Source organism: Paramisgurnus dabryanus, chromosome 8 (assembly GCF_030506205.2).
Source record: "Paramisgurnus dabryanus chromosome 8, PD_genome_1.1, whole genome shotgun sequence".
NCBI classification, from domain to species: Eukaryota; Metazoa; Chordata; class Actinopteri; order Cypriniformes; family Cobitidae; genus Paramisgurnus; species Paramisgurnus dabryanus.
The window spans coordinates 21,791,880-21,807,499 of NC_133344.1; the positions used below are offsets into that span (position 1 = coordinate 21,791,880).

Here is a 15,620-nt window from a genome sequence, read left to right on the forward strand (position 1 = left end):
AAGGAGAAAAAAATAATTTTTTTAAATTTTAGTTTTAAATGTTAAAGAACAACGTCAAAGTAAGCATGTCGCTTAATATATAAACATGTTAATATTTAAGCATGACCCTGATGGAATCATTCACAGATGTTTTTTTTTTCTCAAACAAAATCCCGCCTTTCTCATTCAGTATAGTTGGCATGACTTTAATTGGTCACCTGTGTGGACCAATCAAACGCAAGACTCTGTGAACCAAAATAGTGTCTCATTTAATTTTAAAAACTAGCCTTGTGGTGTCAAAATTGTACTTTTATCCCGTTTGCACTCCAAATTTACCTCTCATTTTGTCTACATATGCCTACGTGTCTCTTCATGAGAGCCAAGGGGCCTAATTTGTATCTCAGAAGGTGACAGAATGCCATCTCTCACTCACTCTCTCTGAATATCAGGCCTGAACTCGTACGACCTTCAGCCTTGGCCTATATTTATCCCTTTCCTAGTGAGAAACTGACTAATATGGCCAGGGACACGTGTGGGTCAGGCAATATTCGGCTTGTTGCGTGGCTCTCAAAGGTGCCTTACATAGTGATGATTGTGTCTGTGGCCTAACAAGTAATGTCCAGTGCTGTATGCCAAAAGAAGACCAATCCAATTTTCTCTCTCTCTCTCTCTCATCTGTCTGACGCATCAGGATCTTTATTTATTGTGATAGTGTGTGGCAGTATGAATGTGCCCGCCTTTACATATCTGCCACTGTAAAATGCCAGTGGGTGTAAATTGCGTCGCATGGCTCCTTGCACACGAACACAGCGCTGCTTGTGCTGCAACCAGCCCGTCTCGGCCTCCGGGTCATATTCATGCCACATAATTGAAATGGTGTCTGCACCCACGGTGCAAAATCTTTCAGCGTTTAGCAGGCTGCATTTCGTATTAATTGCAGTCTTTGGTATTTGCATTGTTGCCGTGAAATACTTTGGTCAAGTTGACATGATGTAAAATGTAACCTGGAATTAGTTATCCCTTCAGCGCACCTCTTGAATTTATTTTCCACCAAATATAAATTCTGTTATCTTGCAACTCATTGTAATCGAGTAATTTGTGTGCTTTGTTCTCCTTTTGCACAGAATTCGCCCAGCTGTTGTGTTTGGTAACATGAGCTGATATACAGTAGCTTCCAACACTGTAAAAGTCCATCAGCGATCTGCATTCGCTCGCACAGCCGTTTATTTTTAGGAGTGTAAAATTAGTCGCAACCCTGCATCAACCTGCAGCTCGTATCCTCTTATGTGCTGATAAGTGAGAGGTTTGTGAAGTGCTGAGTGTAGGCAAAGTTTGCGAGGTTAGAAGAGAATTTAAGAGAAAAAGTAAGAGTTGTTCTTCTTTTTCTTATCCTGTTTGCATAAAACATTTCTTAGAAAAAGTAAGAGATGTTCTCCTTTTCTAACCCTGTTCGCATAAAACTTTTTGTATATGCAAAAAGCACTCCCTATAACAGCTATCATGCATATTAGGGCTGAGAGAGAGAGAGAGAGAGGGAGAGAGGAAACAGCTGGGTCAGGGGGTGAGTGGGAGATGGGAAATGAGATCAGTCGAGCTTAATGTTTTTGTTTTCTTTTTCTTTCTTCCTCTGTGTTTCTTGCGTTCCTCCATATTCCATAATCCTTCCTTTCCTGAAGCCCAAAGAGCAGAGGTGGATGAACAGCTCACGTTTCCGTAGAATTACCCACATTCCTCAATAGCAGTAACAACGAGAATGACTTCGATTCATGTGCGGAAAGTCCTAAATCTGTGCCATGTAATACAGCAACTAACGTTTTAGATCAGGAAAAATTCCATAATCCTTCCTTTCCCGAAGCCCAGATAGCATAGGTGAATAAGGTGCTTGCGTTTCCGTAGAATTGCCCACGCTCCTCAAAAGCAGCAACAACAGGAGTGATTTTTGGATTTATGTGCGGAAAGTCCTAAATCTGTGCCATGTAATACACCAACTAGCAGTTTAGATCAGGAAAAACTGCATATTCCATATGCCTTCCTTTCCTAAAGGCCAGATAGCATAGGTGAATAAGGTGCTTGCGTTTCCATAGAAGTACCCACGCTCCTCAAAAGCAGTAACAACGAGAGTGATTTTTGGATTCATGTACAGAAAGTCAGAAATCTTTGCCACGTAATACAGCAACTAGCGGTTTAGATCAGGAAAAATTCCATAAACCTTCCTTTCCTGAAGCTCACAGAGCAGAGGTGGATAAATAGCTCACGTTTCCGTAGAATTACCCACGCTCCTCAAAAGCAGTAACAACGAGAGTGATTTTTGGATTCATGTACAGAAAGTCAGAAATCTTTGCCACGTAATACAGCAACTAGCGGTTTAGATCAGGAAAAATTCCATAAACCTTCCTTTCCTGAAGCTCACAGAGCAGAGGTGGATAAATAGCTCACGTTTCCGTAGAATTACCCACGCTCCTCAAAAGCAGTAACAACGAGAGTGATTTTTGGATTCATGTGTGGAAAGTCCGAAATCTGTGCAACTTAATACAGCAACTAGCGGTTTAGATCAGGAAAAACTCCATAATCCTTCCTTTCCCGAAGCCCAGATAGCATAAGTGAATGAAGCGCTTGCATTTCTGTAGAATTACCCACGCTCCTCAAAAGCAGTAACAACGAGAGTGATTTTTGGATTAATTTGCGGAAAGTGCGAAATCTGTGCCACGTAATACAGCAACTAGCAGTTTAGATCTGGAAAAACTTTGCAGTCCATAATCCTTACTTTCCCGAAGCCCAGATAGCATATGTGAATGAAGCGCTTGTGTTTCCGTAGAATTACCCACGCTCCTCAAAAGAAGTAACAACGAAAGTGATTTTTGGATTCATGTGCAGAAAGTCAGAAATCTGTGCCATTTGCGTTCCTCCATATTCCATAATCCTTCCTTTCCTGAAGCCCAAAGAGCAGAGGTGGATGAATAGCTCACGTTTCCATAGAATTACCCACGCTCCTTAAAAGTAGTAACGACGAGAGTGATTTTTGGATTCATGTGCGGAAAGTCCAAAATCTGTGACGCGTAATACAGAAACTAGCGGTTTAGTTCAGGATAAATTCCATAATCCTTCCTTTCCCGAAGCCCATATAGCATAAGTGAATGAAGCACTTGCGTTTCCGTAGAAATACCCACGCTCCTCAAAAGCAGTAACAACGAGAGTGATTTTTGGCTTCATGTACGGAAAGTCAGAAATCTGTGCCACGTAATACAGCAACTAGCGGTTTAGATCCGGAAAAACTCCATAATCCTTCCTTTCCCGAAGCCCAGATAGCATAGGTGAATGAAGCGCTTGCATTTCCGTAGAATTACCCACGCTCCTCAAAAGCTGGATTCATGTGTGGAAAGTCTGAAATCTGTGCCACGTAATACAGCAACTAGCGGTTTAGATCAGACAAACTCTACATTCCTGAAGGTGTTGAGCTGATGGTAGTGCATTGAAATGACAGCTGCTACAGGTCACGAGTTTCCAAGCGTTCTTTATCAGAGCGTCCGTGGCCTCTGTCCGGCAGGGCTTAATAACAGCATCTCTCCATGGTGATTTTTCCAAACAGTCCTGCTTGAACACACATGCGGACCTTGTCTGAGAGCACCTTTTTGTCGTCATAGTGCAAGAAGAATGGTCTTTACCAGCATGTAAACGCAAATAATGCAAATTGAGCTGCATTTGAAACGGTTAGATTTGTACGTAATATCTATTCTTAGGTTTTGTGAACTCTAGTAAAGGGTTAGGCCACATGTTTTCATTTTGGTATGCATGATATGTGGGTTAACAGTCTCCCTCTCTATTGTTTTCCTCAGTATCAGCGAGAACTTCCTAACAGTCAAAGGCGCCGCCCTCTTTCTCCCGCATGGAAATGGCTCCTCTCCTTCAGTACCCCGCATCACACAGCGGCGTAACAAACACACAGGTACAAAACACATGCACTAGATGTGGATCTTTATGCACACTGTATTCTCCAGCTAAGAAAGTTCACAAAGCAAACGATCGGTGCCATGTGGCAATGCAGAAGGCTGTTATTGAGCTAAAGGACATTTATTATGTTAATGAAGGCTGTATATGCAGAAAACAGCATTGATTTGGTTATGAGGTCCATCTTACCCATTACCATCGGGTATGCAAAAATGACAGAATAAAGGTAGCATTATTTGTTTAGCATTACCCTAATGTAGTGAAATTATTACATTAGGTTTGCCTCAAGTTAACAATCACAACAATGCCTGTTTTTAGCTCTGGTTTAATATTTCTGTTCATGATTTACAAACCCTAAGCTAATCAAACACAGACCAGACAAGGAAAGCATTCTGTTTTTGAGGAAGTGAAACTGACTCTATCACAGGTGTTGTATTCAAATGTCACACACCGAAGGTTTATGGTTGCTCATGGTTCCTCTTTAGGTGACCTTCAGCAGCATTTGCAGACCATGTTCACTCTGCTACGCCCTGAGGACACCATCCGACTGGTAACTACCATCATCCGGACCATACCGATCTAACCACAGTTGGCCGATGAAAGCACAAAGATTTAGAAATGTTTTTGTCTGTCGTTTCACAGGCTGTCCGTTTGGAGAGCGCTTACCACCAGCGTACACGTTACATGGTGATCGTCTCCACCAATGGCAGACAGGACACAGAAGAGAATGTTGTGCTGGGAATGGACTTCAGCAATTCAGACCGGTCAGTATTGGAAGAAACATTTTTTGGTTGATAGATCAAGCTTTAAGGTGGTGCTCATAATGTGATGATGTGTTTCCTGTAGCACTTGCACTATTGGGCTGGTCTTACCCTTATGGAGCGATACGCTTATACACTTGGATGGAGATGGGTGAGGCATGATATATACACACACACAAACCAGTTCCTTATTTTGAAAGTTATTGCAGTGTGCTAAAGATTATGATTTGTTTTTCACAACAGGGGCTTCAGTGTGTCTACTGTTAACAGAGTTCATGTCTTCAAACCAGTCTCTGTGCAGGCCATGTGGTAAGTGTCTATAAAGACGGCTTCCTGCTACCATTATAGGCCTTATGTAGTCTATTGTAGAGGTTTGTGGCTTTCAGTCCATGCACATATTTAATTTTGTCTCTCGGATACTCACAGGTCAGCCTTGCAGTCCTTGCATAAGGTTTGCGAAGTGGCCCGATGTCATAACTACTACCCGGGCAGTCTTTTCCTGACATGGGTCAGTTACTATCAGAGCCACGTGACCTCCGACCAGCACTTTATTAACGAGTGGAATGCCATGCAAGATGTACAGTCCTACCGCGCAGACTCGCCCGTGCTCTTCACCGACCTGTGAGTAATGCGTACTCGAGTGTAGTTCTCACTTCTTTCTTTTGTATCAGTATTGTGGTGTACTATATGTGCATCTGCCAAATGCATAAATGTACATGGGTCAATAATATCTGTATGGGTGATTCTCACGAAATCCAGATTTAGAAGGTGTCCAGCATCAGAATTTTTAAAAAGCCCTTGAAGCTAATTTGTTTTTTTTGCACATATAAGATTAAGGTCTGGACTTACTATAACCATTATTTTTAGAGGATTTAAAAATATTTCCCATAGAATTATTTACTTTTTTTAGATTATCATTATAAAAAATTATCATTACCGTAACATATTACATTAAATGTATGCATTTACAAACTCATGTTTCAGTAATGAGAACTTAAAAGTTGTTCAGGTACCATGACAAACAAAATTTCAACTTTTATCTGGAGAGGAAAAAATAAGAACTGCTTACCTGGTAGCCATCTTGAGTGTCACACTCAATTAGGTCCCTTCAACATTTTTTTTTTTTAAATGTTAATTCCTTAAGGGCTTAAACAATGATTGAAAATTGTTGCGTAGGATGAGAAAATTGGTCTTGGGCACATTTATATTCCTTATTATTGTCTCTTCATTGACCAATGATCACCAAATACCACATGTTTCTTTACTGTTAATGTTTATTGTATAACATGCACTGAAGCTTTTAATTTTTTAGATTTTTTCATTATAAATATTTACATATCAAAGATCCCAAATCCAGTCATGGACACGTTGCGGTAATGAAAATTTCCCCCTTAAATGTAGAAAAAACAACAAAATTGGTTTGTATGATGTCATTTGAAATCATGTGCAAAATAGTACATGAAGAGATGTTTGTAACTGTATGCTTCTTATTTTGATACTCTTACTTTGCATTTACTTTTTAACTTTTTTTTTCATGACACCTCAAAAGTCTAATTTCATGAGAATCACCCGTATGAATCACATGTATTGTTATGGTGGTCATCATGTGTGCTGTGCATTGCATTTGAAAAGGCAAAACATATAAACAAACACATCTAATCTGTATGATGCAAGCTCAGAGTTTAGTTCTAGTATAGGTCTGTGGAAAGATGGGCGTGTTATTACCAAATCAACAAGACGGATGCCACTAACTCCTTGAAATTTTCTTGGAAGACACAGCACCATCCGAACACTGTGTATCTACGACGCGGCCTGGGCAGTAGTTTTATGTGTTGGGGGATTTCCCTTTGCATATGTTTTTGTCTTTAACAGACATGGCCACGGCTGGTTGCTATATATAGCTCTACGTGAGATGGATTGATTTACAGTCGGAAAAATAGACAGATAGGTGGCCCATAGACGGATAGGAGTGGTAGATGGATGGAGACAGGTGGCCTGAAAAAGCTGGTTTAAGAAGGCTGCTTGTTGCAGATGGTGGACAGAGTAACCCTTGGTAATGAGGTTATGTCATTGAAATACATAGAAATCCTTAAGGGTTGAAAGGTCTTTAGTTAAGGTCTGTTTACATGGGTGAAATGAAGATTATTGGCAGCTTCTGCTAGTAACCAGTTAACCAAATTCAGACGCAAAGGTGTAGATCATATAAAAATGACAAATTGGTTATTTATTTTTATATTCCCAACCTTCAATTAAAACAAGTCTATATTAACAATTTTTTAACATCTTTAGAGGTCATTATGTATTTTTGTGTAAAGAACAGACTGAGCATTTGTCAACAGACTTGTTAAATTGTTTAGTCAGCCCAGGCCGAGGCCGTTCAAGGCCCTTTTTTCTTTTGAAAGGTCAATCAAGCCGGTATATGCAAACACGCTTGGCCATACCACATATTGAAATGCGAAACAATCAGAAGGATGGTTTACCCCTCTGACTGTTGAACACATCACCCTCTTGTACACAATCAGCAGCTGATGGTGTTGACCTACATTAAGCTGTGTTATTAAGGTTACTGGTAGTGATTAAGAGCGTAGTGTGTTCCCTTGGGGTCCAATCAGAGCTTGTGTTGCTATCAGCGAAGAGACACTTGTCCCAAGGTGAACCCAACTAAAGAGGCCCAGAGATGACGCATATTTACCTTTCATATACAAGCACGCTATGGCTTTGCTGGGATTGGAAGTCTTTGTATGTCTGTCTGGATTTGTTTGAGTAGAAATTCACCAAACCCAAAGGACACAGACATACAAAGAATTATGTAACGGGAGGCCACACCTTTCACTGAGATCAACTATTTTTACATTTATGCATTTGCTGGACTCCTTTGTCCAGAGTGACTTAAAGTGCATTTAAGCTATTTTTTGTAAGAGAGTCGAACCCATGACCTTGGTGAATGCCTAGTTGAGCTACGGGAAAATCAAACTGTACAAATGGTACAAAAGCTGTCACTGGGACTTGTAACCCTTAAAAATGTCCTAATATGTACTATTTAAGGTATCAATATGTACTAATATGCACCCCTTTAGGTACAAATGTGTACTTTTTGAAAGTGTACCCCACCAGTGACCGCTTTTGTACCTTTTTCTGAGAGTGTGCTGTGGTTTGTAACTTTAGATTTAATGCACACAGGCCAACCGAGAGGGAGCGCACAGAGAGACTGATCAAGGCACGTCTGAGAGAGATCATGATGCAGAAGGACCTGGAAAACGTCACTTCGAAAGAGGTACAATCACATTGCTTGAAATTAAGTCCTTAAACCATTAAGTCTTGATGGATTTAATACAACAAGTAGATTCTTTAAACAGTAACAGACAGAGCTGTCACCTCTGTTTATATTGAGAGACGATTATTCACATCTGGTATTCAGAAACGTGGCAATGGTTATTTCATAAACTTGCATTTGATTTTCTTTCCAGTCTTGAGTATTTGGTGATGTCATTGGTAGCCGTGGTTAGATAACAACGTTTTGTGCTTAGATCCGCACGGAGCTGGAAATACAGATGGTCTGCAACCTGCGGGAATTCAAGGAGTTTATCGATAATGAGATGATCGTCATCCTGGGGCAGATGGACAGTCCCACCGAGATCTTCAACCATCTTTTCCTGGTCAGTCTTTCACCCCTTTTTCCATCACACTTTTTTTTATTAAAACAAAGGAGCTCAGATGCAAAAGCCACTTAATGCTTTGTTTGTACTCACGCTTTGGTCCGCAACGCGAGGGCTGGGTATCGATTCAGATGTTCCAGATCGATTCGATATCGATTAACAAGCTATCAAATCGATTCTATTTCAATTCTCGATTAAATTTTCGATTCCGGTTCTCGGGTAGGTTTTTATACTCGATTCTCAATTCAACTCAATGAATATAGATTTAATACAAATACTATATTAATAAAAAAGAACAGTGAACAGCAGTTTACAAGTGGATGAAATTAAAAGCCACAATATGTCCTGCTTGCGAAATATAAAATGGTTCCGTACCTCCGTTCAATGTTTTTGGAAATAAATATGAAAAAAAAATCAATTCTGCTCTTTGAGAATCGATTTTTAATCGACCACGTTTAAAAAAAAAACACGATTAATCGAAAAATAGTTTTTTTTGCCCAGCCCTATTGAGCACTCGCTGTTGCACGATTGCACAGTTACAAAAATTACCGTGCACACCTTTAATGCGAAATGAGGTCTCGCGCACCCAACGTGCACGACCGCCCACTTCGCGTAAACATCATTTTTGCCGCGCGCACCAACGTGCTCATGCGGATGCGTCGAGTATTAACAAAGCTTTACGCAACCTAATGATATTACCCGAATGCTCTCAGCGCATATCAGATACCTTCACTTCAAATGCGCAAATCTGCAACAGTCCTTTGTAGTTTAAAATCTAACGTTCACTTTCCGGTTATCTTTCAAGGGTTCTGAGTGGAATGCGTCCAACCTTGAGGAGCTTCAAAGCAGTGGGTAAGCAACAATGTTATCCCCAGGCCAGACTTTTTGAATGAATGCATCCGGTCAGCTGCATGCAGTCATTGTTAATCTTACCACCGCGCTCATTTCCTCAGAGTCCGCTACATCCTGAACGTGACGCGAGAGATTGATAATTTCTTTCCCGGGGTTTTCGAGTACCACAACATCCGAGTGTATGACGAGGAGGCTACAAACCTCTTGGAGTATTGGAACGACACTTACAAGTTCATTTCCAAAGCCAAGTAAGTAACAGCCCATTTGAGATGGATAAATAAAATACCTCACCATTCTCTACCAATTTCAATGCCCAGCAAAAACAAATGTGCATTGAATTAAGGTAAATACAACACCATTTAAACATGTTTTATTGAACTCTTGTGCTGCAGAAGAGATGGGGTGAAATGTTTAGTGCACTGTAAGATGGGAGTGAGTCGTTCTGCCTCCACCGTGATCGCTTATGCCATGAAGGAGTATGGCTGGGATCTGGAGAGAGCCTTTGACCATGTAAAGGAGCGTCGCTCGGTCACCAAACCCAACCCATCGTTCATGAAACAGCTGGAGGAGTACCAGGGAATCCTTCTGGCCAGGTACGGTCCACACATTGGTTCCGATATTGCCTCTTGATCCCACACACACCTGTACCTTTTGAATAAAGAGCTAAATAATAGCCTTACTGACACACTTTGACTCTGGATTATAAGTAATACTCTCAAAGAAGGTCAAAAGAGAGACTGTGGTTAAAGTTTCAATAAAGTAAACACTCCTGGATTTGATACAATGGCATTACGTTTCATCGCTATTGTCATTTGATGCGAATGTTACGTCCGAGTTGCCGTCTCTCCGCATTCCTTTTGTTGTGGAGCTTTTGCTGTCATACTTTGCTTTCATGTCTGCATTCTCAAGCTGTGTGCTTTTGGCAAAAGAAAAATCACCGCCCTTAGTGTTCAGTGTCCACGTTGAACTCATTCTCTCGCTTTTTTGTCCGTTCCTTCAGCAAACAGAGGCATAATAAGCTGTGGCGTTCACACTCGGACAGCTACCTGGCGGAGGGTCATGAGATGATCTGTAAAGCGCCACGCACACTGGACCGCTCTGACCATCAAAATGACAACAATAATGGTGCTCCTTCCATCCAGCAGATGCTGTGTCTAACTGTGCTCGAGTCTCAGCATGCTGTGGTTGACAACCACACAGGTGAAACATCAAAGGAAAACACTATTACCTCTCACGAAGACCCGTTCCTCCCACCTCTCATCAGACAGCGGGCGGCCACAGTGGTACCCGAGCAGAATATGTCAAAGAAAGTAGCATTGACTGAGCCCGTCCCTGATGCTCATCCTCACCCACCACCCTCTCTTCACCTCACTCCTTCGCCTGAAAAGGAGGGCGATACAACTCCAGACCTCGACGCCCAGTCGTCTCACCATGTGCCTGAGCCAAGAACAGACTGTGTTGAGCTGTCTCCAGACACGCCCGATCACAACGGCTCTTATCGAGTGTCGGAATCCACTGTGTTGCAAAACATAGAACTGTGTCTGGATGCTGAGGGAAATCTGCCGTCTTCGAGCACGCCCGAGGCTGACAGCCCCTCAGAAGCCCCCGCGGTACTCTCACACAGCTCCAATGATGATAACAACAACCCGACCGCTGCTGATCTGAAAGCAGCAGATGCTGATGCATCTCACCTCAGCACGGATAGCATTGACTTTTTTAGTGCCAGAGAAAAGTTTCAATGTCTGTCTCAGGACAGTCAGACCGCTGTGCGGTCGCCTCACTCCAGATGCACCCCACCCTTGGAGGGCCTCGATGAAGAAGGAGATGAGGTAAGAATTGGCTTTAAAAATCCTAAACTGTTTTGTCTTGAAAGTTAAACTGGCATTATGAAACTAATGGGAATGAATTGTAAGTCTTGGCACAGTAATGGTGGGCAAGTGATGTCAATGCAACACTGCCCCCTTCAGATATAAACCAGAATGGCACTTATAGGAACTGGACATTTCACAAGAACTTTGTAAGATGTCAAATAAATCTTTTGTGTCCCCAGAGTGCATATGAAGTTTTAGCGCAAAATACCGTATAGATAATTTATTATAGCATGTTAAAATTGCCCCTTTGTAGGTGTGTCCTCTTAAATGCAAATGAGCTGATCTCTGAACTAAATGGCAGTGCCGTGGTTGGATAGTGCAGATTAAGGGGCGGTATAATCCCCATCTTGCATCATAGGGGGAGCCAAATTTCAATTAGCTATTTTTTCACATGCTTGCAGAGAATGGTTTACTAAAACTAAGTTACTGGGTTGATCTTTTTCACATTTTCTAGGTTAATAGAAGCACTGGGGAACAATTATAGCACTTCTCATGAAAAAAATCAGATTTTTTTTAAGTATGCAACAAAGAATGATAAATATTGAAGTCAAGTGGAAAAATATAGTTTGTCCTCTCTTGTAATAGTTTCGTTTGTTCTCTACCCTAGTGTCACACCTACTCGGAAATCAATAGTGATGCAGAGCCCCACCCTCCTCTTCATGACAACAGCGTGTCTGTGCGTCATATAGTTACCGAACTGGAATCCATATCGCACACCTGCAGCCCGCCACTGACATTACAATCACAACAAACTGGAGCAACACTGGAGGAGGTGGATGATGAAACCGCTTCAGATCCTCATTCCCCCTCCGAAAGTCCCTCAGGAACTGTGCGCCGGGCCACCGAGCAACTGGAGCTTACATTGCGTCAGGGTCAAGATGTAACTTCCTCTCGCTCTACTCCCCCCTCTCCGTGTTCGGACTGTCCAGAGCTGCAGTCCTCCACCAGTCAACCAGAAAACAATGTGACACAAACCCACACTGAGCCCCAAAAACCTACAGACAGAAAGGAAGAAAACACCAAAGTGCTCGATGATGAGGATTCCGGTATAATTCCTGATCCGTCCTTCTCTGTGTATCTAGAAGGCAGCGTTTCTGTGGAGGTCGATCCGATTACGTCGAACCCTACTTTGGAGCCTAGCTCTGCCTCTTCATCTCCGCTGTGGCTGGAGGGTGTGACCGAGTTGGAGACGGACGTGGATGAGATATTAAAGCCCCAGGGTCGACTGGCACGCAGCAGCGAGGAGTTGCAGAAGATCCAGGAGACGCTCCGAGAGCTCCAGGCTTTTTTATACGAGGCTGGAGGTTTATGCGTGGGACAGTCAGAAGACAGCCAGGCACCCCAGGGCAAGTGGGACTCTTTACAGGGCGAACATCACACCTCGGATCCCAAAGCGCCTACGGTGTGGCAGAGAGCCATGGAAATTGAAGCCCGAATTAGACAGGCTGGTCTCACTCCTCCCTCGCTCATGAAACGCTCGGCGTCTCTCGCAAAACTGGACCGACTGGAGCTCTCTACTCACGATTTGAGCGACTGGGACTTTCACCCCACCGCTACAGGCTTTCCTCAGGCCTCCTCTTGCTTTTTATCCACATTTGACTCTTCGCCGGTCACCCACAGCCATGATGATGCTCACAAAAAGCAGCGCGTTCTACCTCAGGGTCTTTCTTCTGAATCTGGTGACCATTTAACAGAGACAGGCTGGAATAAAGACTGCACCCATATTTCACCCTCATGCCCAGAGCAGAGGCAAGCGGGTGGGGCTGGGCCCTCTGAACCCCAACCCGCCATGTCAACGCGACAACAACATGCAAAAACTCACCCCGTTCGGCGTTTCCGCAAAGCAATGGATAAGAAAAAGACAGTGAGTGTTTTGTACAACACCATGTGACCATTACTGAACGTCGACATGGTGCAGTCGTTGCCATGTTGACTGACTGCAAGTCAAGTGAAGTCTAAGCTAAGTTTGCAGATGTGTATATGCTACTGTATGTGTGAATGAGGGCGTTTGTGAGCGAATGAATGTGGAGTTGTGTTCAAACTCTTTCAGGTAGCAAGCAATGCAAACAAGTGAGTTGTTTTCTTAAAACATGCACTTTACTCTTCTTGTTTTTCTTTTTTTATCGTTTTAAGTTTTTTAGATAGCATTTTTATTTGAATATTTTGCACTGTTTGAACGGTAGAGTTGACTGTATGCTTGTGGAGTCAGGAGTCTGTTTGCAAACCAATGTAAACTTGACATGAACTCTTTTATCCTGTGCTTTAGCTGAGACTATTATGAAATAATAAAACTGCACTATTTTAAATGCTTTTGTCATTCATGCTGTCACAATCAATACTGTACTGTCAATAAGATTGGCACATTATTACAGAGCACGAAACTTTGATCTTTATCAAAGATCATCTACGTGTCTGTGCCGCAGGGATGACGTATTTTTGTAGGCCAACCCGGAAGTTAGCGGGACTTTTGGATATCCTAAAAAATAAACTCTGTGTTTACCAAAAGCTAAAGATACTAACACGTTTTGTACTACAAGTTAATCTTCACAGATGAATACAAATTGTATGCATTTTAAAGTGTAACTGCGTTTACTAAAAACATTAAAAGCCGAATTTAGCCTCCTGTGAAGTGTAAACACTTTTGTTTAACACAGCTTATTTTCAATAATTGTTTTATATATATAATATAAAAAAATTGCGAGTTAACCAGTAACTTAACTTCCGGGTTGGCCTACAAAATACGTCAACCCTGCTTGAAATCATCTGATAACTGTCAACAGTAAAAAAAAAAACTGTCAACAGTAAACTTTATCAACTGTGCAAAGTTCAAGAATTGTTGAACACGGCGCACGAGCTTAGGATTGATCAACACCCATGCGGAGAGTGTATGTAAGTTATAGCGTTAAAATGTCAAAAACATCCATTGAAGTAAGGACACACTTTTTATGATGTGCCCCATGCCCACCTGTTCCCAAAATGGTACCCTGACCAATACCTCCCATACAACTCCAAAAACACCACTAAGTCTCCAAGTAACAAGGCTTATTTTGGAAAAAGTGGTCACCTACTGATACGAGACTGTCCTGTGTGTTTTGATTCCCGGAGGTGCTGCGTTGCTGTTTAAACAATAGCGCCACATGGTGGCATAGAGCAGCAGCAGTGCAGTATGATGTAATGTGTGTGACAGGAACTGAATGTTGTGTTTGCTTAACCATTAATGCTTCGTTTAATATTTCTTCTTTCTTTTATCTTTGTTATTAAATTTATTTTAAATCAGGATTAAACTGGAGAGAGCATACAGATGGATATTGTAGGACTCAAATCATTTGATCAAAAAGTAAATTGACATAAATTGGAATTAAAAAGGCTATAAAATAACTGGTAAAGTTCTATTGCCATTCATTTCGCGTTTTCTTCGCTTTAAACCAAGTACACCCCTGGCGCTTATTAGTAAAGCAGTGGCGATGAAGTGTTAAATTTATTCAAGTTCAGTTTCAACTCCATCTGGCACCAGTGGCTTTTATGTTTGAATATTCTCCTTACAGTACATACATCGACTGACTTAGATTAGTATTTTGTAGTATTTTTCTTAAAGTAGGCCTACCCCAGAGATTTTAAGTAAATATTTAAATAATTTAATAGCACATTTGCATGTTCAACTTTAATAACATTTATTTTTTTACTGCTACATAAAAAAACCGTTTTGTCCATTTTGCGAGAGTTCTCCAGTTTTCTTGTAAACTGTACAATCAAGTTGAAATTGTAAACAATACACACATTTTTGACAAAAATGCAGCGTATTGTTTACAATTTCAACTTGATTTTATAAATTATAAGTAACAAAAAAACTTTTTTTAGTTATGTCAACTTATCACTAGCCAAAACTTTGTAAAAATAGCAGGTTAAATTGTTTTAACATGTGTGGTTTAGTGGTCACATGATAAAAAAATAAAATGTATACTTTTGTCAGGATTTAGATTTTTGTGATTATTTTTTTCAACAGCGGCGTTCCAAGAACAGACGTCACGATGACGTCAAAGTACCGCGAGAGCCTTTTATCTACTTACGAACGCCCTGTAATTCCCCCGAGAACCACTAGGGGTTTGAACTTTAACCTGATAGCTTTCCAGCAGACCAAGTTAAATGCAATACTAACGATTTTTATGTGGATTTCCTTAATTTGTCACCTTATAAACAAAGTGATAATTGAGAGCTATGCTACTCTTTACTTAAGTTCATACAGCCAACGAGAATAGAAATAGGGATAAAATAAAGCCCAATAATACTTAAAGATCAACTGATCTGATTGAAGAAAGTGTCTATATAAACTATAAATATGACTTCCTAAAAACAAGAAGTACTTGCTAATACCATAGTATCTTGGAAGAACCCTATGGGACAGTTTCCCACACGGGCATTAGACTAGTCCTAGATAAAAATAAATGTAACGAAGAGCTGTCTAAACTGAAAACAACTTGCACTGACATCTTAAACCAGTGCCCTTTGTTTTGCATCAAAATGCACACAAGTAATGTTTTTAGTAAGGCATGTTTGTT

General features: G+C 41.2%; 1 protein-coding gene across 2 annotated transcripts in view; it reads left to right on the top strand.

The window, feature by feature from the left end:
• Positions 1 to 13,388, top strand: part of ssh2a (slingshot protein phosphatase 2a) — a 28,809-nt gene extending 15,421 nt beyond the window's left edge. For both annotated transcript variants that reach the window (XM_065280983.2, XM_065280982.2), the window contains 13 exons: positions 3,813 to 3,922; positions 4,410 to 4,474; positions 4,567 to 4,688; positions 4,771 to 4,836; positions 4,929 to 4,994; positions 5,112 to 5,306; positions 7,866 to 7,959; positions 8,213 to 8,341; positions 9,147 to 9,193; positions 9,295 to 9,441; positions 9,586 to 9,786; positions 10,194 to 11,022; positions 11,672 to 13,388. In XM_065280983.2, coding sequence (XP_065137055.1) covers positions 3,813 to 3,922; positions 4,410 to 4,474; positions 4,567 to 4,688; positions 4,771 to 4,836; positions 4,929 to 4,994; positions 5,112 to 5,306; positions 7,866 to 7,959; positions 8,213 to 8,341; positions 9,147 to 9,193; positions 9,295 to 9,441; positions 9,586 to 9,786; positions 10,194 to 11,022; positions 11,672 to 12,955 — 3,355 coding nt within the window. In that variant the 3' untranslated portion in view covers positions 12,956 to 13,388. The remainder of the gene's footprint in view (positions 1 to 3,812; positions 3,923 to 4,409; positions 4,475 to 4,566; positions 4,689 to 4,770; positions 4,837 to 4,928; positions 4,995 to 5,111; positions 5,307 to 7,865; positions 7,960 to 8,212; positions 8,342 to 9,146; positions 9,194 to 9,294; positions 9,442 to 9,585; positions 9,787 to 10,193; positions 11,023 to 11,671) is intronic.
• Positions 13,389 to 15,620: the final 2,232 nt, after the last annotated feature.